Source organism: Salvelinus sp. IW2-2015, linkage group LG20, assembly GCF_002910315.2.
Source record: "Salvelinus sp. IW2-2015 linkage group LG20, ASM291031v2, whole genome shotgun sequence".
NCBI classification, from domain to species: Eukaryota; Metazoa; Chordata; class Actinopteri; order Salmoniformes; family Salmonidae; genus Salvelinus; species Salvelinus sp. IW2-2015.
In genome coordinates, this window is record NC_036860.1 from 66,398,731 (window position 1) to 66,425,844 (window position 27,114).

At 40.2% G+C, this 27,114-nt stretch overlaps 1 protein-coding gene across 2 annotated transcripts; it reads right to left on the bottom strand.

The window, feature by feature from the left end:
• Positions 1–1,019: 1,019 nt before the first annotated feature.
• Positions 1,020–25,872, bottom strand: lman1 (lectin, mannose-binding, 1). 2 transcript variants are annotated; one of them, XM_024012513.2, is made up of 13 exons: positions 25,629–25,872; positions 24,051–24,205; positions 22,038–22,145; positions 21,597–21,658; positions 20,984–21,083; positions 20,214–20,337; positions 19,876–19,934; positions 19,499–19,631; positions 17,921–18,114; positions 17,694–17,764; positions 1,953–2,112; positions 1,591–1,718; positions 1,020–1,454 (listed from the first exon to the last, which is right to left on the bottom strand). In XM_024012513.2, exons 1-13 carry the CDS (start codon positions 25,861–25,863, stop codon positions 1,418–1,420), a joined length of 1,566 nt encoding a protein of 521 aa, XP_023868281.1. In that variant the 5' UTR covers positions 25,864–25,872; the 3' UTR covers positions 1,020–1,417. The 2 variants fall into 2 exon arrangements, with proteins under 2 accessions (XP_023868281.1, XP_023868280.1); XM_024012512.2 differs by having other exon boundaries at positions 20,202–20,337.
• Positions 25,873–27,114: the final 1,242 nt, after the last annotated feature.

Here is a 27,114-nt window from a genome sequence, read left to right on the forward strand (position 1 = left end):
GATATTTCTGCAACTAACTTGATTGGAGTCCACCTGTGGTAAATAAAATTGATTGGACATGATTTGGAAAGGCACACACTTGTCTATATAAGGTTCCACAGTTGACAGTGCATGTCCGAGCAAAAACCAAGCCGTGAGGTCGAAGGAATTGTTTGTAGAGCTCCGAGACAGGATTGTGTCGAGGCACAGATCTGTGGAAGGGTACCAAAAATGTCTGCAGCATTGAATGTCCCCAAGAACACAGTGGCCTCCATCATTCTTAAATGGAAGAAGTTTGGAGCCACCAAACTGCCTCCTTCGCCCGCCTTTGGAGCATTTGCCCACTGAAGTCAGTTACAACATACTGTATATGATATTTTTTTTTTTTTTTTTTTTTTTTAAAGGTTATTCAACTATTAATTACCAAAATTACGAAGAGTCCGGTAACTGTGTTAAATTACCGGTAGCTTTGCAACCCTACCTATACCTCACCACTGGCACACAGAGTTGTTCTCTCTCACATAAGGCCCAGCATAATGTCCTCTGATCTGTCAGAGGCTATTATTGCTGGACACCAGCCTACCATGCCAGAGACACCAGTCTACTGTAGAGACACCAGACTACCATGCCTCCCTTAGACCAAACCTTGACCAGACTAAGCACTAAGCCATGCATTAAGCTAATGTCTTTAAAAAGGGATCCTGATCAAAAGCGACAGGATGACAGTCTGGTCCCAGATCTGTTTGCGCTATCTTGCCAACTACTTTGATGAGTTACAATGAGTTGGCAAGACAGCACAAACAGATCTGGGACCAGGCTAGAAGGTCAAATTTAACAACAATTAGGCAACTTTTTTAATTCCTGAAAACCAAAATGTAAACAATAGGATGGCATACAGGAACAAAGACAAAAATGTTGGTTTTGTTTTTTGTTTATGTAAATTGCTTGAGAAGAAAAAAGAAAAATGCCAGATTGGCATGTTTCAACCATTCAAGAAGACACACATATTGGACACCCACTCTGGGTTTTCTTCAACACAGTTCAAAATTCATACAAAATTGCACATTTATTAAATCCACAGTTTTCCAAGCTATGTGAATGGGCATACGGTGTTTTTGTTTTCTGAGAGTGGGAACTTATCAAAAACCAGTCGAAAGATCAGAATATCACCCAACGACTTGTCAAAATACTGTATAGAATATATTACATCATATTTGGAATCTTTTAACAAAATGTCCCACACGAGCATTCATTCACATACCCTAAACATAATATCAGATCAAATTAAAACTAAGAAATTAAAAAAGAAACTTCTCAAACAAAATCTAATTTTCAAGTACAATAATTTACAATTTTGAAAAACAAAACCAAACCAAAATAACCAGCAAAATGAACAGTCCCTCATTTACATATTGGCATGATATTGATGAATATTTCATCAAAAGAATTTCTTTGCTGCTGCTTCTTGTTGACTTCTGTAGAGGGAGAAGAAAGAGAGAAAGAGATGAGAGAGAGAGTTGAAATTGAGAGGAGAGAAAAAGAGATGAGTTATGACAAACATTTGATTTTTTAAATGTATTAGTTATACTATTTATTTATTATTGCTCTTACTTGTACATAATGTAGCTGAAGAACAGGACTGATTGGATGACCACAAAGACCAGGAAGTGTGTGGTACCCAAACAGGAAGGCATTGGAGGAGGGTCAGGGCAGTTCATCACCTGCTTTTCACTGGGGTTCTACATGCAGCATAAGACACAAAAATATACTGTAAAAATCTATATTCCTCATGTCCTCGTTCCTTCCAGTCTTCTCAAAACACATTGGAGGAGAAGGTCTGAGGGAAAAGGACCATGGATCTTCTCTTCCAATGTGGTTGGCGAAGGAGGCGAAGGTCGAGGAATCAGGAAAAGACTTCAGAAAGACGTGTGGAGAACCGCTGAGATTTACAGTCAAATAAGTTATTGACAAACCCCATTGCGCGTGATGAGGTGTTCGATGTTCTTCTTGACCACGTGTAGATGTTCCTTGATGTCGTTGAAGTGTTGGACCGTCTCATACATCCCCATGCCTACTGCGTTGCCCTGATGCTGGCTGGCACCAATCTGTTTCAGAGACTCATAGAACGAGTTTCTGAGGAGAAAAACAAACAAACAAACAAACAAACAGAAGAGTCAGATCTATCTCACTGTTGAACACAGCCCAAGCTGCAGTAGAAACATAAATAGGATAGGAAAAATTCTAACATTTTCTACATCAGCACACCAGAAAGGGTAGCGAAGAAAAACCTCAGCCCGTGGTAAACAACATCTGAAGTAGGCGACAACATTAAACCAGGAATGAATTTCAGCTAATACAGAATGAAGAGGATTAATTGAATATGTCTTCCTATACCTAAATAATCTAAATAAGGTATGTGAACTTGAAGTCTAGGTATTTGGAAGATGATTGAATTAAGGTTGGAGGACATGTTTTCCCTATGATAGTGTGTCAAATCAAATCAAAAGTTGATTGGTTGCGTACACAGATGTTAATCGCTGCTAGCTCCAACAGTGCAGTAATGCCTAGCAATAAAAACAGTACACATAATCTAGATACAAAACAACCTGATATATAGGATGAGCCATGACTACAATACAGCATATACATATAAAGTGGGTAAAACAGTATGTAAACATGATTAAAGTGACCAGTGTTACATGACTATGTAGATAGGGCAGCAGTCTCTAAGGTGCAGGGTAGAGTACCGGGTAGTACCCGGCTAGTACCAGCGACTGACGTTCAGGGCAGGGTACTGGGTGAAGGCCAGCTAGTAGTGACTGTTTAACAGTCTGGATGGCTTGGAGATTGAAAAACATCTTCTATCTCTCGGTCCCAGCTTTGATGCACCTGTACTGTCTACTCCCTCTAGATGAAGTGAGGGTGTGAATGTGTGACTCAGACTGACAGACAGGTTTATCCATGTGGTAAAGCTATTGGACAGTTCTCTGGGAACAATGCCCAGACCACTAATCCTGATTAAAAAGAAGAAGATGAGGCAGAGAAGGTGGGCCAGCACAGGTGACCACAACACACAGACCGATACACTACACACACACTGCATGTGTCCTTTAAATGGTGCATACGTTATATTATATATTTTATGTTATACAAATCGTATCCTTTTTTTATTTTTTATTATCCAAAATCCTTCATTCAAATATATATACACACATACATACATACATACATACATACAGTATCTATATCCAGTATCTATGAATATCCAGTATCTATGAATATCCAGTATCTAGATCTCTATATCTATCTATCTTGTACCACCTATCCACCTCTAGACAATATTGTGCGAAACAAAAAAGTTTGTGAGAATGGCTGGATCACAGCTCCTCCACTCCAAAAGTTTGAAGAGAAATGACTGTAAACATACTGTAATTAACAATTTATCTTAATATTAATGAATCTTAATATTACAGTGAATAGACCAAATTCATCCTTAATTTTCCTTTGTATTCAAAAGGCCATTCATCCTCCAACCCAAAAAGATCACGAATAAAGATTAATTTAGCAATCTCCTCTAAAAACACACTGCTAACCCAGATATTCCGTATCATAATATACTGTATTCGCAATCTAGCAAAGTTACATTATAGACATAATGTACTGACACGACTTATAACTAAGACCATAAGTATTCATTTTAGCCAAAGGAAAATTTAGGATATGTAATCTCTTAAATGGGTAGTGATGCATGTGTCAGTTTAATGAGTTGACAATATTCCTGGACAGGGCCGGATAAAGAAATCATACGGGCTTTGTTTAAAAAATATATATAATTGTTAGCAGTAGTGTTGAGCGATTAACCAAAATTTCTGTTATTTGTCCGTTTTTAAACAACTAATTGACCTACATCGGTTAAATTATTTGAATTCCATTTTGTTCTGTTTTTTTATTTTCTTCCTGTGAGCTCAACGAGCATATTACCAGAGTTTCTCTAGAGATCAGATCCAGCCTGAACTGTGTAATGTAGTAAGGAGTTGTTTAAACACCACTTTAAAATGTGTACATGACACTGCAACAAAATTAAGACGACTTCGAGTAGTAAGACATGTATAAAAGCAACAGATACCATTAAAACCTCTCTAGGCTAGGGGGCGGTATTTTCACGTCCGGAGGAAAAGCGTGCCCAAAGTAAACTGCCTGCTACTCAGGCCCAGAAGCTAGGATATGCATATTATTAGTACTCTAAACACTCGGAAGTTTCTAAAACTGTTTGAATAATGTCTGTGAGTATAACAACTTATTTGGCAGGCGAAACCCCGAGGACAAACCATCCAGGAATTTTTGTTGTTGTTGAGGTGACAGTGATTTCAATGTGGATCTAGATTTCTAAAGGCACTTGCTTGCAGTTCCTATCACTTCCACTGGATGTCAACAGTCTTTAGAAATTGGTTGATGTTTTTCCTTTGTGTAATTAAGAAGTAGGGCTGTTCAGAACAAGGGTCGAGTCTAGTGTACTGTTTGCTAGGGGCGTGCGACATGAAAGCTCGCTCCACTTTGTTTTTATCCGCTATTGAACACAGTTTATCCCGTCTTAAATTTGATTGATTAGTTACGTAAAAGAATACCTAAAATTGTATTAGGAAAGTTGTTTGAAATGTTTGGACAAAGATTACAGGTAACTTATTAGATATTTTGTAGTCATGTTGCGCGAGTTGGAACTGGTGATTTTCTGGATCAATGCGCCAAATAAATGGACATTTGAGATATAACGACGGAATTAATCGAACAAAAGGACCATTTGTGATGTTTATGGGACACATTGGAGTGCCAACAGAAGAAGCTCTTCAAAGGTAAGGCATGAATTATATCGTTATTTCTGAGTTTTGTGTCGCGCCTGGCGGGATGAAATATGATTGTCTGTATTTGTTTGATGGGGTGCTGTCCTCAGATAATAGCCTGGTTTGCTTTCGTCGTAAAGCCTTTTTGAAATCTGACACGGTGGCTGGATTAACAAGAAGTAAAGCTTTAATTGTGTATTGCACTTGTGATTGTATGAAAGTTAAATATTTCTAATAATTTAATTTGAATTTGGCGCTCTGCCATTTCACCGGATGTTGTCAAATCGATCCCGTTAACGGGATTTGATCCCTAAGAAGTTTTAATACGAAGGGGCTAGATGCGTCTTATATGGTGAGGTACCGAGTGGCTAGGACAGGCAAGTCCCATACTATTGTGGAGGACTTAATTCTTCCTGCTGCCGCGGATATGGTTAGTACAATGCTGGGGGAAAATAACAAAAAAAACGATACTGACAATGACGCCATCAAACAACACTGTTTCACGATGCATCAGTGACATGGCAGGAGATGTTTTGAAACAATTACTGCTTCACATACAAGCCAGTGAATTTTATGCGTTACAGCTGGATGAGTCAACACGTGGCGGGCATGGCACAGCTCCTGGTATATGTCCGTTACGTTTATGGGGGGGGTCAATTAAGGAAGACATCCTCTTCTGCAAACTACTGCAAACTAGGACAACAGGAGAGGATATTTTTTAAGTACTGGACAGCTTTGTGACATCAAAAGGACTTTGGTGATCAAGATGTGTTGGTATCTGTACTAATGGCGCAAAAGCCATGACGCGGTGACATTGTGGAGTGGTAACGCGCGTGAAAGCAGTTGCTCCCAACGCCATTTGGATACACTGCAGCATCCACTGAGAGGCTCTTGCTGCCAAGGGAATGCCCGACAGCTTGAAAGACATTTTGGACACTACAATGAAAATGGCTAACTTTGTTAGAGCAAATGCCCCTGAACTCTTGTGTATTTTCTGCACTATGCAATGATATGGGCAGTGACCATGTAACGCTTTTACAACATACAGAAGTGTACTGGTTATCAAGGGGCAAAGTATTAACTATTTATTTATTTTTTTCAATTGAGAGACGAGCTTCAAGTTCTTTACTGACCATAATTTTCACCTGTCTGACCGCTTGCATGATGACGAGTTTCTCACACGACTGGCCTATCTGGGTGATGTTTTTTCTCACCTGAATGATCTGAATCTAGGATTACAGGGACTCTCCGCAACTATATTCAATGTGCAAGACAGAATTGAGGCTATGATTGTGTGAAAATGTAATTTATATCAGAAGCCACTGCCAGATTTCTGGATTGAGCTGGGCTCAGATAATCATGCCTTGGCAAAAGGCACGGATGCCCTTTGCAACCACGTACCTATGTGAGAGTGGATTCTCGGCCCTCACTAGCATGAAAACTAAATACAGGCACAGAATGTGTGTGGAAAATGATTTAAGACAGACTCTCTCCAATACAACCCAACATTGCAGAGTTATGTGCATCCTTCAAGCACACCCTTCTCATTAACCTGTGGTGAGTTAACACATTTCAATGAACAAATAAGGTTTTATATGTAAGATGGTTAAATAAAGAGCAAAATGATTGATTATTATTATATTATTTGTGCCCTGGTCCTATAAGAGCTCTTTGTCACTTCCCTCTAGCCGGGTTGTGACAAAAACTCACTCATTCTATTGTTTAATAAATGTATTGTATACTGTGTGTGGGGCAGGCTTACAATGATGGCAAAAAAAACTATTTGAGAGTGCGCTGACCCTGGTGCTAGAGGTAGAACGAGGCTGGAGGATGAATGTTTGAAGGGGTACAGGACTATAAAAAAATAATAATTGGGAACCGCTGATCTAAGTGATTGATAGTTGGTATTCAGCAGTCATAAAACATATGCCTTATTTACTTTGAAGAACTACTAAAATAGTGATTTTGTCAGAAAGCAGCTCTAGAGGTGATGATGACTTGGAATGAAATAATAAAGTAATTAAATAAAACACGTGTATATTACAACAACTGAAATATTGTATTAAAGTAAAGTGAATAAATGGTTAATAAGTGTAATGGTCAGTCACTACCACCATGTGGTCTTGTATTAACTGGTTAATTCTGTGTTACAGCATTACACCCAAATAATCGAAACAGAAATACCCAAAAAATATTTTTGAACAATCCAACCAAAATGCATTTTTCTGGCATGGTTTAGGTCCACTTGTAGAATCTAAGCCAAAACCCCTATGTTTGTGTTTTTTATTAACCAGTTACCCAATCAAGTCAGGGCCCACCCTAGTTACCCACGTGGGCACCCTTACCACTTCCCCTCCCCCCGATCTGATGATACTCATTGAGAGCGGACTTCTGAATCCTCCTGTGATTGGCGGTTGCAGATTTTTATTTATTTATTTATTTATATATATATATATATATATATATAAATAAATAAATAAATAAATACACATTTTCTAATTATTTTATTCATTTTTGCTGCTTCTTGGGCCCCCATGGACCTGGCAGCTTCAACCCCAGTAAGCCCCTGCATTAATCCAGCCCTGCTCCTGGACAGAGAGTGAGAGGGTGGCAGGAAAGCTGGTAGGAGAGAGACAGTACGGTCTGGATTTTAACCCACGCCAACACAGGTGCTCTGAAGGCATTGGCACAAATCGGTAGAACACCCAAGGCAACACAGAAACAATTTGAATGATAGTGCGAGTTTCCTACAGTTTCGGTTTTGTTAAGTCCAGCCAAAAGTCCCCTCCAGAGCTAAGAAAAGACAGCAAACGTACTGTAATGAACAATATATAATCTTAATGTCACAGGGAACGGTCCAAAGTCAATCTCTAAATCCTCTTTAGGATCTTCCCAAAAGGCCATTTATCCTTAACATCAGAAACAAAATCTACCATTAACAAAAAAAGGACATGATTGCTGAATTAATCCCATGTTCTTAACCCAGATGTACAGTATCTTAATAAAAACAACTTAAGAGAAATATTATAGATCATATTCAATACCAAGGTTTAAAAACAGAAAAAATGTATTCACACTTTTTATAAATAATACCAAAAGTATTGACCTTAGCCGAGGGCAAATTTCAGATTGGGAATATCTCAAATGTGTTGTGATGGTGGCCAAGCGGTGTAAGCCGCAGCCTCCAGCACACGTCTATGGTGTCGGCATGGGTCTGAATCCTGCCTACTGCCCTTTGACACAAAGTTCTCTTTCCCCACTGTCATCATCTCTCTGTTCAATAAAARTCATGAAAAAAAAAAAATMRAAWAAAAAACATTACAGTGCATTCGGAAAGTATTCATACCCCTMGACTTTTTCCACTTTGTTACGTTACAGCCCTATTCTAAAATGGATTCATTCACCTTCCAACAGGACAACGACACTAAGCACACAGCCAAGACAATGCAGGAGTGGCTTCGGGACAAGTCTCTGAATGTCATTGAGTGGCCCAGGCAGAGCCCGGACTTGAACCCAATCAAACATCTCTGGAGAGACCTGAAAATAGCTGTGCAGCGACACTCCCTATCCAACCTGACAGAGCTTGAGAGGATCTGCAGAGAAGAATGGGAGAAACTCCCCAAATACAGGTGTGCCAAGCTTGTAGCGTCATACCCAAGAAGACTTGAGGCTGTAAATCACTACCAAAAGGTGCTTCAACAAAGTACTGAGTAAAGGGTCTGAATACTTATGTAAAATGTCATAKTTAAAGTTTTCCMATTTGTAATAAATCTGCAAAAAAATWAAATGTTTAACTGTTTTTGCTTTGTCATTATGGGGTATTGTATTTGAATAACGCTGTAACGTAAAATCAGGAAAAAGTCAAGGAGTCTTGAAACTTTCCAAATGTACTGTTGTACATGGGTTGTGATGGATTTGTCAGTTTACAATACYCCTTTCTCTGTGAAATGATTTGYTGGTTAGGGATTTAACCTTAACCARTATAACACATGGTATTGTCTATTGAAACCATCATATTTTTTTAAATTACATTGTGGCTTCTGTAAACGTGCAATCAAAAAGTGCCCATGTTGAGAAAATGTGCAAAATGCAGAAGTTAGTGGCGTGTATCAAAAGAGCAGAATAAGACTCAGTTGACATTTTAATAAAGAGAACAAGATCACGTTTCTGATTAAATTACWTTTTTTTTTATAATGTATTATTACTAACAGGAGGGGTACGTCTTTTCCTATTAATATCGTCTTAAGATGATTACAAGCCAAAAACACTTGACAAATGAAAGCAATTGGAAGGCTGTAAGTATATAGGTCTAGGGGGGAACTGCGACATCAAGAAAGCAATCAGAAGGAGCCCGTGTTTTGTATCTGTGTATGAAGGATGTATTTAAAGACTGATGTCAAATCCTCMAAGGACAAATGGTGCCCGAGATGTTTCCTTTCCTTGCAGCCAACCCAGGGCCACATGGCACAGAGCACACAGCTGAGGGATGGTCAGACAGTAGAAGACATTTGTATAAACAAAATCCAATTTGTTTCTCAAAATTAAGAAGCAGGCAAATCTCCCTCGAGAAAGTAAGTGAACATTTATTAAAACTGTGAGTCTAATCTTTATCTTGTCCAAGTGACCCATTTATGAGAAAGCCCTTCTCAGATCAGAGAACATAATTTACCAGAGACTAACAGTAAGACGAGGTCAATCATATAATCATAATTCACATCTCTATAGACGGGGTCAAGACCTTAACGAGGGCATAATAATCTACTAGATTATAATCCCATATAGACCAATCAGGTTACTGCATTAGAGTCAGATGTACAGTATGTCTGTACTATGTTTGTATTGTCTTAATGTTGTGCCGGTTGGCTCGACTATAGAATGCATTCTTTGAAGTTCAATGTTGAATTCAAAATCTCCCTACCATCATATCTAAACCAATGTTAACGAAAATGTGCAAATCAACGTGGGAGGTACACAACACATTCCCCGCCTCTCGTCATGATCCGTCCAGCCATCCCAGAGAATCAGTATATCGGATTTTTGATGGGTCGTTAGCACTAGGGTCGTCAGATAATTATTTTGCCAAAACCTAGCTCAAATTCTAGACGTCGGATTAAAACAAATCTCCAGCATCCATAAGGTTACCATTAGACTTAGATCCATTTGGACTGATTAAGTTTGCAGGTGCAACAGTTWAAAAAAAAAATCTATTTACCACTCTCACATGCACAAATCTGCTCAATGAAAACCAACGATATGCTACCTTTTGGTAGCATTTCTGACAATGCTAACATCTTTTGGAGTCGAATCTCAGAGTTCTAAAACATTCGAGCAACTTGGTTGCTGCACAACAGTAGCAGCTTGCTAGTAGAAGGCTAGTTGGATGAGAAGCAAAAGGAAGGTCGCTAGCTAGCTCTGTATATTTTGCTACGGAAGGTTTTTCCTATGGCTGAAGACAGACATCTGTAGAAACTGCTGACCCTGGACACTTGCATGTAAATCAGAGCACAAATAACCTGGCGGACCTCCTTGGCTGCTATTATAGCCAGTTAGATGCACAATACTTTGGAAACGTTGGGAAAACTGCCACGCTGCTAATTCATGTATTGTAATGAAACAGCAGGGAGCAGGTCTCGAACCCTCGACATTCTAGCCCGAAATCCAGCGCGCTATCGACTGTGCCGCAAAAGCATGCTCGAACGGCAGAGTCGATTTCCGCGCTAATAAACCCAGGGCCGTCGATTTCCGCGCTAATAAACCCAGGGTCGTCGATTTCCGCGCTAATAAACCGAGGGTCGTCGATTTCCGCGCTAATAAACCCAGGGTCGTCGATTTCCGCGCTAATAAACCCAGGGCCGTCGATTTCCGCGCTAATAAACTCAGGGCCGTCGATTTCGGCGCTTATAAACCCAGGGCCGTCGATTTCGGCGCTTAGAACCCAGGGTCGTCGATTCCGCGCTAATAAACCCAGGGTCGTCGATTTCCGCGCTAATAAACCCAGGTCGTCGATTTCCGCGCTAATTAAACCCAGATCGTCGATTTCCGCGCTAATAAACCCAGGATCGTCGATTTCCGCGCTAATAAACCCAGGATCGTCGATTTCCGCGCTAATAAACCCAGGGTCGTTACACTATAATACATGCACACACCAGACAGACACATTGCTGTAAGAAGATCCAGAGTATATTCTATCCCTTACCATGTGTATTAATTCAGTACGCTCCTTCCTCTGTCAATTACATTTTCTTCACGTCATTATAAATCTGAATTTGCGCTGACTGATTAACACAGCGTCAAGTTACTTTTCAACGTGTTCCTGAAAACCTGAAGTCGCCCTCCACACGTAAAAAGAAGCAGAGGTGTGGGTTGCACACAGAGCATCTAGGTTAAACATCATAATGATTTTTTCCTGCGCGACCTGTGACCAGTCAAAATAAAAACACCATGCTTGCTAACTTGGTTTAGCTATGTGATAAAATGAAACTGTTTACAACTGTTTGACTTTTATTTAAAAAGAAATACCAAGCAAGAATGAAATAAAGTTCCATCAGTACTGAGTGAATGCCGTTCTGCATATGACTGTTGTACTGCGCCGTTACTTGTCTGCCTGCGGACCGCCCTTTCAGCTTGCACGATTCTTGCCATTCTCCTTCGACCTCTCATCAACAAGCAGTTTTTCCGCTCACAGGACTGTCGCTGACCGGATGTGTTTTGTTTGGTCGCACCATTCTCGGTAAACCCTAGACACTGTCGTGCGCGCAAAGCCCAGGAGGACGGACATTTCTGATACACTGGATCTGGCGTGCCTGGTAACCGACGATCACACCACGCTCAAAGTCGCTGACGTCACTTTGTTTTGCCCATTCTAACATTCAATAGAAAAGTAACTGAATGCATCGATGCCTCACGGTCTGTAGAAGCAATCCATTTTCATGAACGGGGTGGTGTACCTAATAAACTGGCCACATTTGTTGCTGTTTTACTTTAGTGCCTTATTGCAAACAGGATACATGTTTTGGAATATTTGTATTCTGTACAGGCTTCCTTTTCACTCTGTCAAATAGGTTAGTATTGTGGAGTAACTACAATGTTGTTGATCCATCCTCAGTTGTCATATCATAACCATTAAACTCTTAACTGTTTTGAAGTGCCCATTGACCTCATGGTAAAATCCCTGAGCGGTTTCCTTCCTCTCTGGCAACCGAAATATAAAAGATGCCTGTATGTTTGTATTGACTGGGAGTATTGATACACCATCCAAAGTGTAATTAATAACTTCATGCTCAAAGTCTGTTTGGAAAAAAATGGGAAACAGAGTTTAAACCCTTTATAATGAAGTTATTTTGATTTTTACAAATTATCGTTGAAAGACAGGGTCCTGTATATATAAACTCAGCAAAAAAAAGAAACGTCCCTTTTTCAAGACCCTGTCTTTCAAAGATAATTAGTAAAAATCCAAATAACTTCACAGATCATTGTAAAGGGTTTAAACACTGTTTCCCATGCTTGTTCAATGAACCATAAACAATGAATGAACCATAAACAATGAATGAACATGCACGTGTGGAATGGTCGTTAAGACACTAACAGCTTACAGACGGTAGGCAATTAACGTCACAGTTATGAAAACTTAGGACAATAAAGAGGCCTTTCTACTGACTCTGAAAAACATCAAAAGAAAGATGCCCAGGGTCCCTGCTCATCTGWGTGAACRTKCCTTAGGCATGCTGCAAGGAGGCATGAGGACTGCAGATGTGGCCAGGGCAATAAATTGCAATGTCSGTACAGTGAGACGCCTAAGACAGTCCTACAGGGAGACAGGACGGACAGCTGATCGTCCTCGCAGTGGCAGACCACGTGTAACAACACCTGCACAGGATCGGTACATCCGAACATCACACCTGTTGGACAGGTACAGGATGGCAACAACAACTGCCCGAGTTACACCAGGAACGCACAATCCCGCAGGTCCTCACCAGACATCAACGGCAACAACGTCGCCTATGGGCACAAACCCTCCGTCGCTGGACAAGACAGGACTGGCAAAAAGTGCTCTTCACTGTCGAGTCGCGGTTTTGTCTCACCAGGGGTGATGGTCGGTTTCTTTTTCTGCTGAGTTTTTATATATATATATATATATATACACATACATACATACCAATAGGGCCCCCTTCCTTGTGAGGCATTGGGAACCCTCCCTGGTCTTTGTGGTAGAATCTGTGTTTAAAATTCACTGCCCGACTGAGGGAGCTTACAGATAATTGTATGTGTGGGGTACAGAGATGAGACAGTCATTCAAAAATCATGTTCAACACTTACTGCACACAGAGTGAGTCTGTGCAACTTATTATGCGACGTGTTACTACGGAACTTATTTAGGTTTGCCATAACAAAGGGGTTGAATACTTATGGCTTTTAATTATTTTTAGTTAATTTGTTAAAATGTCTAAAAACATAATTTCACTTTGACATTATGGGGTATTGTGTGTAGTAGGCCAGTGACACAAAATTCAGGCTGTAACTAGGGTTGTTACGTGATCATATTACTGCCACACCGGTGGTCACAAGTCATGACGGCAGTCAAATTCCACGTGACCGTTTAGTCACAGTAATTAGGCTTCTCCAAGCTCAGATGCTGCTGATGGTCATTAGCAGCCTACCAAACTTGCTAACTGCCTGGTACTCAGCACTCTTTTGTCCCTCTAATCACTCTGACATCAACGAAAATCTAATCAGAAATCTAATCAAACACTTCATGAGATCCCATGAGCTCCTGTTGCTCAACGTTTCTATTGGCTATGCAATTTGAAAAGACTAATAGTTCATCAACATTTTAAGCTAAACGTTCTGATCTGTTGTGTCAGCCACATTGCTTTTAAATGGTTTTTCGGTGCTAGTGGTTGTATTAATTTGGGATCTATCACATCCCACAACTGTCTCAGACTTCTTTTTGGAATATATTTTCCCCCCCTCGCACAGAATAGGTAAACTTTTGTACTATGGGGGAAAATAGATTGACATAGGCTAGTGCTTTTGCTCGTGCAGCCTGAGCATAAAACAAAGAAGAGCTCATGACTTATGCGACTCCTTTCAAATCATGTCGCATCACGCAGCCTTAGAATGTATTAAAAAAATCAAAAACATATAGCCCAACATTTGTATCACAACTAAAGTTGCATAAATAAATCTAAATTAAACAAATAGGAGGATGTTTATTTGTTAACCGCTAACACAATAGCTGCACTCTCTCAATTTAGAGAAAACACCCTTTCTATTTTATTCAGCTATGTCCATTTGTATTCTTCATACTATTAAATTATAAATAATAACGGATTTTTAAGCAAATATTGTCTGCTAAATTAACTAGCGTAGCCCACAGCCATGTGGCATAGCCAGATCAGGGCCTAACATGAGGACAACTCAGCGTATGCTATTCTGTTCTTCTGAAATATATGAAGAAAATGTAATCTGTTTCTTTAGACCTGTCTAACAAAAAATATGCAAATATAGATATTCCAAAGGTCTGCATCAGTGGCTTGTAGGCTGTGTGTGGAAGCCAGGAGATGTTAAAGGTGTTTATGTTCATTAACGGTCAATTGCGGTGAGACCGGCAGTTATTTGCTTGACAATCACCAGCTGACAAAATGTTATATATGACTGCCAAAGCCCTAGCTGTAACACAATAAAATGTGGAAAGTAAAAGGGGTGTGAATACTTTGAAGGCACTGTATATACACTTTAACCGCATAATTCTACAGTTATGTAAAACTAGTCAAATAATAATAAATGAACACTAGTTAGCCTTAGTGATGATATTCATCAATATTGATATTGATCATGTCAAATTATTATTTTGGTAAGACTATTTGGATAGTCTGTAGAGCATCTACAGATGGACTATCTACACACGATCAGTAACCTTAACAAGCAGTTGCTTATCAACAGACGATCATACGATAAACAAACTATCTGTAGAGCATTTACTGATGGAATATCTGAACTATCCAAAATAAGGTGTCATCATTATTTTCTACTAGCGAGAGACTTTTCTTGGAATATGGCTCTCTCTCCCCCCATTATCGTTGAATATTTTGTTTGTGTGATCTGATCTGTCCGTCTACACCTTCTCTCCAAAAGCACCTTACATATCATAATACTTAAGAACAAAATATGTTATTGTTATTCGTCAATGGAAAAGAAAAACAATTGATGTAATTAATGTTTGACAAAGAACGGAGATTCTCATCTTTCATCAGGATTAAGTTACACCATCAAACCTATATTTGTATCGACAGCCTCTAACAAAAGCCTAACACAGAGTTTTAATCTGTATTATCCTAAGTTCATATGAAAAGCCTGGGAGGCTGACAGAACTATCTAAAGAATAGGGACATTTACATGTACGGTGCATTCGGAAAGTATTCAGACCCCTTTGACTTTTTCCACATTTTGTTACGTAACAGACTTATTCTAAAACGGATGAATTAGCTTTTTCCCCTGCTCATCATTCTACACAAAATATCCAACAACAACAAAGTGATAACAGGTTTAGAAAATGTTGCTCATTTATTAAAAATATCACATTTTACATAAGTATTCAGACCCTTTTCTATGAAACTCAAAATCGAGCTCAAGTGCATCCTGTTTCCATTGATCATCCTTGAGATGTTTCTACAACTTGATTGGAGTCCACCTGTGGTAAATTCAATTGACTGGACATGATTTGGAAAGGCCCCCACCTGTCTATATAAGGTCCCACAGTTGACAGTGCATGTCAGAGCAAAACCCAAGCCATGATGTCAAAGGAATTGTCCGTAGAGCACCGAACTAGGTTTGTGTTGAGGCACAGATCTGAGGAAGGGTACCAAAATATTTCTGCAGCATTGAAGGTCCTCAATAACATAATTTTTAAATGGAAGAAGTTTGGAACAACCAAGACTCTTCCTAGAGCTGGCCGCCTGGCCAAACTGAGCAATTGGGGGAGAAGGGCCTTGGTCAGGGAGGTGACCAAGAACCCGATGGTCACGCTGACAGAGCTCCAGAGTTCCTCTGTGGAAATGGGAGAGCATTCCAGAAGGACAACAATCTCTGCAGCACTCCACCAATCAGGCCTTTATGGTAGCGGCCAGACGGAAAGGCACATGACAGCCCACTTGGAGTTTTCCAAAAGGCAGCTAAAGGACTCTCAGACCATGAGAAACAAAATTCTCTGGTCTGATGAAACCAAGATTGAACTCTTTGGCCTGAATGTCAAGCGTCACGTCTGGAGGAAACCTGGCACTATGCCTACGGTGAAGCATGGTGGTGACAGCATCATGCTGTGGGGAGGTTTTTCAGAGGCAGGGACTCGGAGACTAGTCAGGATCACGGGAACGATGAACGGAGCCAAGTACAGAGAAATCCTTGATGAAAACCTGCTCCAGAGCGTTCAGGATCTCAGACTGGGGTGAAGGTTCACCTTCTAACAGGACAAAAACCCTAAGCACACAGCCAAGAAAACGCAGGAGTGGCTTTGGGCCAAGTCTCTGAATGTCCTTGAGTGGCCCAGCCAGAGCCCGGACTTGAATCCAATCGAAGGTCTCAGTAGAGAAGAATTGGAGAAACTCCCCAAATACAGGTGTGCCAAGATTGTAGCGTCATACCCAAGAAGACTTAAGGCTGTAATTGCTGCCAAAGGTGCTTCAACAAAGTACTGAGTACAGGGTCTGAATACTTATGTAAAATGTGATATTTCCATTTTTATTTATACATTTGCAAAACAATAATTTTTTTGCTTTGTCATTTTTGGGGCATTGCGTGTAGATTGACGAGGGGGGGAAAAAACTATTTAATACATTTTAGAATAAGGCTCTAATGTGACAAAATGTGGAAAAAGACAAGGCGTTTGAATACTTTCAGAACGCACTGTCATCTCTAGTCTATGGACTAGGAATGACAGCACTATATGATTTGTTTTTTAACCTGGCCACCGTTTCCACACGCTAACATTTTAGCATTTGTGGCACAAATGCAATTTATTATCATTTTTAATGCTTAATTTCCCAAACGATCTATAAGTAAAAAGTAAGCATTTGGAAACAGTAGCCAGGTAATCAAACCAAAGAATAGAATGCTGTCAAACCTTGTCAATAAACTGCTTAAAAAGGGTCAGGAAACCAATATGCAATTGTTAATTTGGGTGTACTATTGCTTTAATCTATTAGAACCTGAAAATATCGACATATTTAGGAAACAATGGCTACATCAAGTAACGGAAATATATAACGGTTAAGCTATATGTTATATCGTCTCAAAGAACTGACAAGGTCCATGTTAGAAAACAATCATGATGTTATCAGAAAAAACAAAATAAAATAAAAAAACATTTATTCATTCGTCCTCTAGTCTAGAATGCAGCTCGGATGCTCGATAAAGGAAAGAACCGCCCACCAGACTCCCCAGCTCATATCCTCATGCACAAAACACAGCGAAAGTCAGCAAACAAAAGATGAACATAAATATGGATTAGGGATGAGCTCCTGGGGAGATAAGGTGTCTATCCCACTGGGGGGGGGGGGTGTAGTGGAGGAGGTTTAAGGTATCATAGACTTGGGGGCTTGTAGTTAAGGTATCATAGTAAATCCTACAGACAAGCCAGGAGGGGGATTTCAGACTGGGAAGCAAGAGACAAAAAAAATAGCAGATTATTGGGTCTAGGCTGAGACACCTGCAGCAGCGGAGTATTGTATTGTGAGATTAAATATGAGATTTAATAAGGATTTATTTATGGCCTTGATTGAAAAACAATAGCTTGTTTGTCTGGAATATCAGATCGTACTGTGTGTGATAAATACAGTTAAAGAATAATAACAAAACAACAATCGCTGTTACGGTACCCACCTCAACTCGTTCAGGTTCCTCAGTACTTCCTGTTGTGTTGCAACCACCACACCCATCTCTTGACTCGGAGCCTGAAGAATTCAATAAACATAACAATTATTAAAACATGTCATGATTCTTTTTAGTAAAATTATTAAACTTCAGTATGTGGCTCTATTGATTTGAACAATATACTGTATGTGTGTGTGTGTATGTATGTGCGCTCGTGGTCTTCCTAGACTTCCTACCTGTCCCACCTGTCCTCCAGACTCCCCTTGGCGCTTGGAGATCTCGTCGGTAGCCACGGATACGTAGCGCCGCTGTTCGTCCAGGATCACGGCCAGCTGATGGTGAAGCTGCTTGATCTCCAGATGGATCCGGTTCTGGCCCTCAAACACTTGGCGGATCTCTCTGTCGTTCACAGTCTCATACATGTCCTCAACTACACAGATCAGACAGAAGGACGTCTTATTAGCATCTAGTATTAGCATCTGGACATATCCAACCCCCCCCCACAATTTTCCCGCTAATTTCCTGTAATTCGACAAATTGTTCTATAGGAGGGAGGTAAATGTTTGCAGTTTTTAATATGATAACTGATTATGAAAAATGGGTCGGTAATTCGACCATGATTACTTCAAGTTCAAATAACTGTCCGCTAGACTAACTTAACAATCTAAAAACAGCTGACATGAAATAATTGAGTGACTGCTGATGCATGACTAATTTCCAAATCGTACCTTGTGTATTCTAACTGTCAACAGTAAGCTGAAACCTTGACTGACCTCTTACTGTTGAGAGTTATATAGAGGAAAAGTATTCAGACCTGTTGACTTTTTCCACATTTGGTTATGTTTACAGCCTTATCCGAAAATTGATTAAATTGTCCCCCCCCCCCCATTAATTTACACACAATAGCCCTTAATGTAAAGCAAAAACAGGTTTGGACATTTTTGCAAATGTATAAAAAAAATAGAAATATCATATTTACATAAGTAAATCTAGATGGCCAGGATGATATATAAGACTAAGGCTATTGATATATATCTCTATCTACAAGGGTTTTTATTTTTACTATTTGTACCTTGTAGAATCATAGTGAACATAAGATGAAATAACACATGGAATCATGAAGTAACCAAAAAAAGTGCTAAACAAATCAAAATCTATTTTACACTTGAAGAAACGTTCAAAGTCCTTGAAATTTTCCACATTGACTGACCTTCATGTCTTAATGATGGACTGTCGTTTCTCTTTGCTTATTTGAGCTGTTCTTGCCAAAATATGGACTTGGTATTTTACCAAATAGGGGTGGTATACAGAATATAGCCCTACCTTGTCACAACACAACTGATTGGCTCAAACGCATTAAGAAGGAAATAAATTCCACAAATTAACTTTTAACAAGGCACACCTGTTAATTGAAATGCATTCCAGGGGACTACCTCGAAGCTGGTTGAGAGAATGCCAAGATTGTGCAAAGCTGTCATCAAGACAAAGGGTGACTACTTTGAAGAATCTCAAATAGAAAATATATTTTGATTTGTTTAACCCTTTTTTTTTGCTTACCTCATGATTCCATGTGTTATTTCATAGTTTTGATGTCTTCACTATTATTCTACAATGTATAAAAATAGTAAAAAAAATAAAGAAAAACCCTTGAATGAGTAGGTGTCAACTTTTGACTGGTACAGTATGTAATATCTTAATGGGTCCGCAGCCTATTAAAAAACTTGCCCATCCCTTACTAGAATGTAAAAAGTAGCATATAACATGTACAGCAAAGACATGATGAAGTCTGAGGAATATTATTGAGTGAAACTAACTGGGTTGTCCCTGAACGTCCGGATGCTCCTTCTGGTAGTCCTCTTTCTTTTTGTCCAGATCCTGCTGAAAGTTCTCAAATTCCTCCTGGTACTTGTCCTTGTCCTGCTTGGGCATCTCTGCTTCAGGTGGGGGCTTCAAATGGGACAAAACAACCCCCTGTGAACCGGTGCTGAAGAGACTGATGCCCTGTACTCCCCTTATTTACATAATGCTTTCTCATACCTCTATTGAAGAAATAGGGTACACAATTCACTCTGATGTTCTTCCATTTAAAATTGTACTGAGTGGTACTGTAAGTGGTTTAACTTGTGGTAAGTGGAAACTGTACCAGTTACAGTTATGACTATGAGTAGTATAACTAAGAAAATCTAGTTACCAGTTCTTGGCCAGGCTCTGATAGTCTGAACGTCAAGAAGGACAGGACATCATGATCATCTGGAAGACAAAAGTTACATTCAAACAAAACCCATTAAATATGATTAAACAAAATAATTTGTTTCATGATTGACCATTATAACCTAACAATATCCACATTTTACATTTCAAGCAGTTTAATCTAAATAAATTAGGAATAGTAAAAATCTAATTTGATAGAAATTACATTAAAAAAAAAGGGGGTCATACATGCGCATGGCAAGTTTAATAATGCATTACAATCACATCATAATGCATTATACCTGCAGGCCTCAACTAAACTGTTACCAAGATAACCACCTGCTAGACCACCAGTGGCAGCTGAGATACCGAAGTATCCTTCCTGTGGAATGACCATGTTGTCCACTTTTGTACAGAACTCATAGTCATCCTTATCTGGCGTGAACCCATTGTTGATCAGCACCTGACAGGACAGACAATGTTTTTAGCACATTACCCAAGTGCAATCAATTAAAATGCATTATAATTTCGTACTGTTTAACTCTTTCTTCTCCCCGATTTCTTAATATCCAAATTGCGAGTTACAGTCTTGGCCCATCGCTGTGACTCACGTACGGACTCGGGAGAGGCGAAGGTCGAGAGCCATGCGTCCTCCGAAACACGACCCTGCCAAGCCGCACTGCTTCTTGACACACTACTCGCTTAACCCGGAAGCCAGCCGCACCAAAGTGTCGGAGGAAACGCCGTACAACTGGCGACCGTGTCAGCGTGCAATGCACCCAGCCCGCCACAGGAGTCACTAGAGCGCGATGGGACAAGGACATCCCGGCCAGCCAAACCCTCCCCCAACCCGAACAACGCTGGACCAATTGTGCGCCGCCTCACGGGTCTCTACAGATCCAGGATCGAACCCGGATCGGTATTGACGCCTCAAGCACTGCGATGCAGTGTCTTAGACCGCTGCGCCACTCGGGAGGCACGGCATAGTTCTGTGTTTGATGCATTCGGGCGTTGATCATTTCATCGTGTTCTCAATAAATGGCCAATATAAAAACACCAGTCAAATTTGTCTCGGTTTTTTAATTGGAGGGGATTGATAATTTACTTACTATTAGTGTTCTTTTATAGTATGTTATTTTGGCTCTGACAGGATAGGGTTTGTTACGGAAGTCTCTTAAACATGTCCCCAGGGCCTGAGTCGTGCCATCACTGAAAAGAAAACATATATTTATTTTTTTAGACACATTACATAGTAGTATTAGAAGTAGTAGTAGTACTACTTTATATATCACAAGAAGGGAAATTAATTCATCCCCACAAGCATCGACAATACAAAGTACAAAGGCAGACCTGGATTTATAACAAGTATAAAGGACACATGCACCACAGCAGCAGGAGAAACAAGTACAGAGAATATAGAACAACATAGATGGCCATACAAACAGAAAATACATGGTTTGGAGATTTCAGAAATTAAGGAAAACAATTCCAATTAATGTGTAAACACACAGAGTAGTGACGACACAGAAGACAGTAGTGTAAGCTCTAAGACATAGATGGCACAGAAAAGTGATTTCCAGCTTTCACTGCCCAGGGAGATTAGGATGACAGAGAGGATTATAATCTCCAACCACAAATAAATAATTATATTTTCTAATCTTCTTTTAAGTTGTAAAATGTTCAGTTGGTGATGTCAGAAAGGCGAAGGAAATGTTGACTTACTTTGGGTGATCATAAACAAGTTTGCCATTGTTTCCCACCACCAGCACAGCAGGGTTATTTTTCTGAAACAAACAGTAAAACAAACAACAATCTGTAATCTACCTAATCTAGGTTTTAAAAGGTCATTGGGTTTCTTTCACTACATCCAATACATGCCATCAGACCTAGGCTACAACTTGACAATATGAAGAAAGAAAGATGGATATCAAGATAAGAAAGTGTGTACAGTATTAACATACATTTCCTATTATTTGCATTGTAGTATTTGAATTTTAAAGTATTAATGACATTATGAAAAAAACGGTTAATTGACATTTTACCTGAATTAATTTGCAATATCCTTTTGACTTTTTTTTTTGCTTTAACCCATAATTAAATAAATACATTTATTGTAAATTGATTAAATGAATGTAATCAAATGTTTAAAATTTGACCACCAACCTTCCCATCGTTGTCAAAGGAATCGAAGAAGATACCGATGCCGTTCCAGTTGTCAGCGGCTCCATAGACAGGACCATCCAGGCCTTGTGCAGTGGTGAACCATATCGCCTGTTAGAGGGATGAGAACATGGAGACAGGGAATGTCCAAAAATACTTATTTTAACTGTCTGAATAACTATAGGTAGCAGTAGCGCAGCAGAGGGACAGAGAGATAAATATAGGGACAGTAGCTCCAGTCAAATGTACAGTACAGCGAACGCATAATGTAGGACTTGAACCCACGACCTTGGCGTTACTAGTGCCACGCTTTTACCCATCTGAGCCACACAGGGACAGGACAGACATGGAGAGATAAACAAGGGGATTAACCTGTAGTCTGAGCCGAAAGGTCAGCACAACTCCACTCACTACCAGCAGACTAGCTGCGGGGATACAGGTGTAGGTAACTCAATGGACATTAATAGGCATACCTATCACACTATTGAGCTGACACAAAACATACTGTACTGGCTCTAATATTTCATTTTCACATATTTTCCAGCACGGCTCCAGCAACTATGGTGGATGTGTGACCAGGCCAGTACAGCACCAGGCCAGTACAGCTTGGCTCAGCTCAGTAGGCTGATTAGGGCTAGAGCATAGAGAAGGATAGAGGACTCTAGTGCCCAAAAGGCCATTTTATGCACCTTTGAGGACTTTTACCATAGAGCCTCACAGTGGAGTTATAATAATACCCATAAAACCTAGTGGTCGAACAAGGAAATGGTTCCAGTTGTTTTTCCATTATTCATTTTCCCCGTAGGCGATTTTAGAAACACTTAAAATAAGGGCTGTGTTTCGTGTAGGCTTACCCTGACATGACGTTTTGATAACCATGTAAATCTCTCTCGGACAAGGTGACTTTTATCAATATATTCGGCTCTATTTATTTCTCAGATTCTAAAATGATAATTAGTAGCAACGTAGACATCATGCAAGACTACAAATCCCTGCAAGCTGCTGCACGTCATCTCCAGCTGACACCTTTACTAACAGGTACTGTGTCAGTTTAAAAACATGCACAAGACTGTTCACAGAATTGTCAATTGAAAGAAATGTAGCTAATTTATTACTACATTTAGCTAACATTAGATAGTTAATCCAGAGGTTCGTACCTTTGCCTCGATTTGGCAGTCTCTTCCAGATCATCATGGCATTTTTAGTTCTTAATGACAGCCATTTTTTTATGTTGGGGGGGGTGGGGGGGTAAATACAGGTGACTATATTGAAAAGAATCACCTTGTCCTAAAGGAATTGACATGGTTATCAAAAAGTCACGCCAGGGTAAGCCTACACGAAACACAGCCCTTATTTTAAGTGTTTCTAAAATCGCCTACGGGAAAAATTTATGATGGAAAAACAACTGGAACCATTTCCTTGTTCGACCACTAGGTTTTATGGGTATTATGCCTCATACTGTGGTACTCCATTCTGAAGTAGTCAACTGGGTGGGACATCCTATGGGTTAAGGAAGGTTCACATAATTCCATCCAGGTCATCAGGAGGGATCAGCCAATGAATTATACTTGTGCGCAAACACAGTAGCAGAAGAAGAAAATGTACTACTTCAAAATGGAGATTGCCTCAACGGAGCTGCCTGTGGGCTCAGACGCCATAATGGGACAGATACACAGAAGAATCCTCTATCATTCTCTATGGGCTAGAGTCAGAGTATATGGAAGCCATAGGAAGGAAGGTATTATTTCTCACTTGGCTAGCTTCACAATAATAAGACACCTACATATACTGTAGCCAGTGTTTTTAAAGCACACTGCAGTTAGCCCAGGGTTAAGTCATGCTTGTGTGAAAGGAGGGTAGGATAGCCCTGGGCTAAATTTAACCCATGTTTAAGGATAGCCCTGTGCTAAGAAAATGCTGTGTGAAAAGGCCTAGTGTGAAGCTAGACATGAGTGAATTTCCCAATCTTTATATAATAAAGGAAAATTGACTTGGCAAAAGTGGTGTTCCTCTTACCAGGCCGTCCGCTCCCATCCTCCCTCGTCCAGACACACGGAATGTCACCTCTGCTTCCCAGTTGTCAAAGTTGACCGTGCTCTTGGTCCAGACCGAGCCCTTCTGACTCCTGAGAGAGGGGGTGATACGGACCTGATCGGCACTGGGGATGGCATCTGGGACAGACACGAGACGTTAACGTCAGTTAGCAAGTTTGGGGTAAAGTCATACTGAGCAAACCCTTACTGACAGAAGGCTAAGACAGATCAGTTACCAGAAGCACTAGCGGTCCGTTCCGTTATGACTGTACGGTACAGAAGCTTTGTGACTAACTGTGAATGTCTAGAAATACTTGTTCAACTGTTTGCATAGCGTAACTAAGTAAAGTAAGTAAGCCTTGTCCAAGTCATAATGGCCCTAAGTGCAACTACAGGTGTAGAACCAGTATTGGTCCGGGGTAAACAATTGGCCAGAAGTTATTTTCTTTACAAGCCTTGGGGTTAGTAACATCATTGTGTCTTAAGCCTACGTACACATGTACGTGTGTTACTGAGATTATTATTATTTCCAGGGTTCTTTGTGGACAACATTTACATGGATTAATTACATTCTGAAACCTTAAGTAAAGACAAAATAGGTAGCCTATACATAGGCCTAATATTGTTAGCATTACAGTCAAGGGTTTGGTAGACAGCCAAAGTCCACAATAGTTTGTATATTTTGAGCCTACATTCAAAATGTCACAGTAGGTCATTCGTGTGTGTCAAACATGCCATATTCTGTATCCTGATAAGAAATGGACAACATGATCAAATTGACTCCTAAATCAGGGTGAGTCGACATCAGTCAGGGACCTTTGCACTGCTTCTAAAGATACTGATTTGTTAACCCTTTACATGACACAAAACCATGCTAGTAGAGGGACAGATCAATTCAATAGGAAAGAAAAATCCACCCATACAATGCTCACCAACTTTAAAAAGGCAAAGCGTTTTCTCTGATAATATTATGAAACCCAATGCTGGCTATTGCATGTGTGCAATGCTGCGGTAGTGTTTTCCAAGGACGATTCCAAAACCTGGAATGATCTGTGTGTCCATATTTTGTTTCTATAGGCTGCAACGTTGTTAACAAGAACCCCCTCAACTATTATACCGTGTCAGCTAAAATGAAATGTAAGCTTGGCAACACCATATGGTATACTTTGTGGTAGGGTGATTTAGACAGCTGGCAGGCATGAACGTAACAAGGTACTCAATGTAGCTAACGTTAGCTAGTTACTTGGTAACTTTACTGATGTCTGCATGTGTATCTCTTCTCCTACTTCTCTCCCCGTCTGATGCTGCTGCTCATTTCACTGCCATAACATGTTGAAACGAGTTTGAAATCAGGCCCACTGACTAATCCTCAGTGGGTACAGGCAGTAGCCGGCTAGCTACAACAAACGTGTCATAAATGTTCCCCCACATGCAAAATAACTAGCTACAATCGCTGGCTAGAATGGCAAGATATCTATCGCAGCGGATTCACCTTATTATAATGATTTATAACGGTCAGCTATAGCCTAGCCACCGGCACCAGTCATAAACTGAAACTTACTTCCACTGTGTACCCAAAAGGGAATACTCCCGTCGGGTTGAGACAGGTGCGGTCCCTTGAAACTGTACTTGTATTCAAACCGGCGGTTTGGGGCTGCTGCGGTCGAAGCAGCGGCGGCGATATTATTGGCATTACTGTGGTGGAATATTAAAGTTAATATCAATAAGCACGCATCAGCAGCCAGGCGGTTTACTATGGACACTGCCATCTTTTGGTACCACTGCTGACGTAGCATTGAATCAGAGAGGATGATGGGAATGCCTGTAGGGCCAACAGGGCGCTTTCTTATTGGTCGAATCCCTAGACGTTGTAGGCTGAAATTACACGTTGTAGACTGACACATGCCTGCATTTCTTTCACAATGTAAACAACGACCGCAACCTTTTGTTTTCACAATGTAGCACAAACGGTCTTACTTTGTTGTATTTTCGTAAATCTTTGCCATATTTTACCAACATATTTTATCGAGTCCTGTGATGTGGCTACATCTTTCACCTCAAGTGACCTATAGGCTGTGCAAAAATAACAGCGTGACCACAACATACACGACATGATTCGTGATTTATAATGATTTGCTATTTGGTGGAGGTATATACCTACTCTATTGTTATGAAGGATATATACATGTTTCTTTACCATAACAGCCATACCATAATGATCCTGAATAACAACAACAATTAAAGTAGTGATGATAAGAAGGGCGCTGGAGGGGATGGCTGCCTTTTTAACGGATCTTAATTTTAACCAACTGCTATTTTGTGTGTTTTTTTTTACATTGTAGTTTATTTTGTACATACTGTTGATTCTACCTTCTCTTATGACCGAAAATAACTTCTAGATATCAGAACAGAGATTACTCACCTCGAACTGGACAAAGATTTTTTCTTTAATGAGACTGAAGTGAAAGATATAATGCTGCTCCCAGACGGAAACCCTAGACCCACTACAATTCGCATACAGCCCCAACAGATCCACAGATGACGCAATCTCAATTACACTCTACACTGCCCTTTCCCACCTGGACAAAATGAACACCTACGTGAGAATACTGTTCATTGACTACAGCTCAGCGTTCAACACCATAGTACCCTCAAAGCTCATCACAAAGCTAAGAACCCTGGGACTAAACAACTCCCTCTGCAACTGGACCCTGGACTTCCTGACTGGCCGACACAAGGTGGTAAGGGTAGGCAACAACACATCTGCCACGCTGATCCTCAACACGGGGCCCCTCAAGGATGCGTGCTTAGTCCCCTCCTGTACTCCATGTTCATCCACAACTGCGTGGCCAACCACAAATCCAACACCATCATTAAGTTTGCTGACGACACAACGGAGGTAGACCTGACCACCAACAGTGATGAGACAGCCTATAGGATGGAGATCAGAGACACAAGACAACAACCTCTCCCTCAACTTGAGCGAGACAAAGGAGATGATCGTGGACTACAGGAAAAGGAGGGTCAAACAAGCCCCCATTCACATT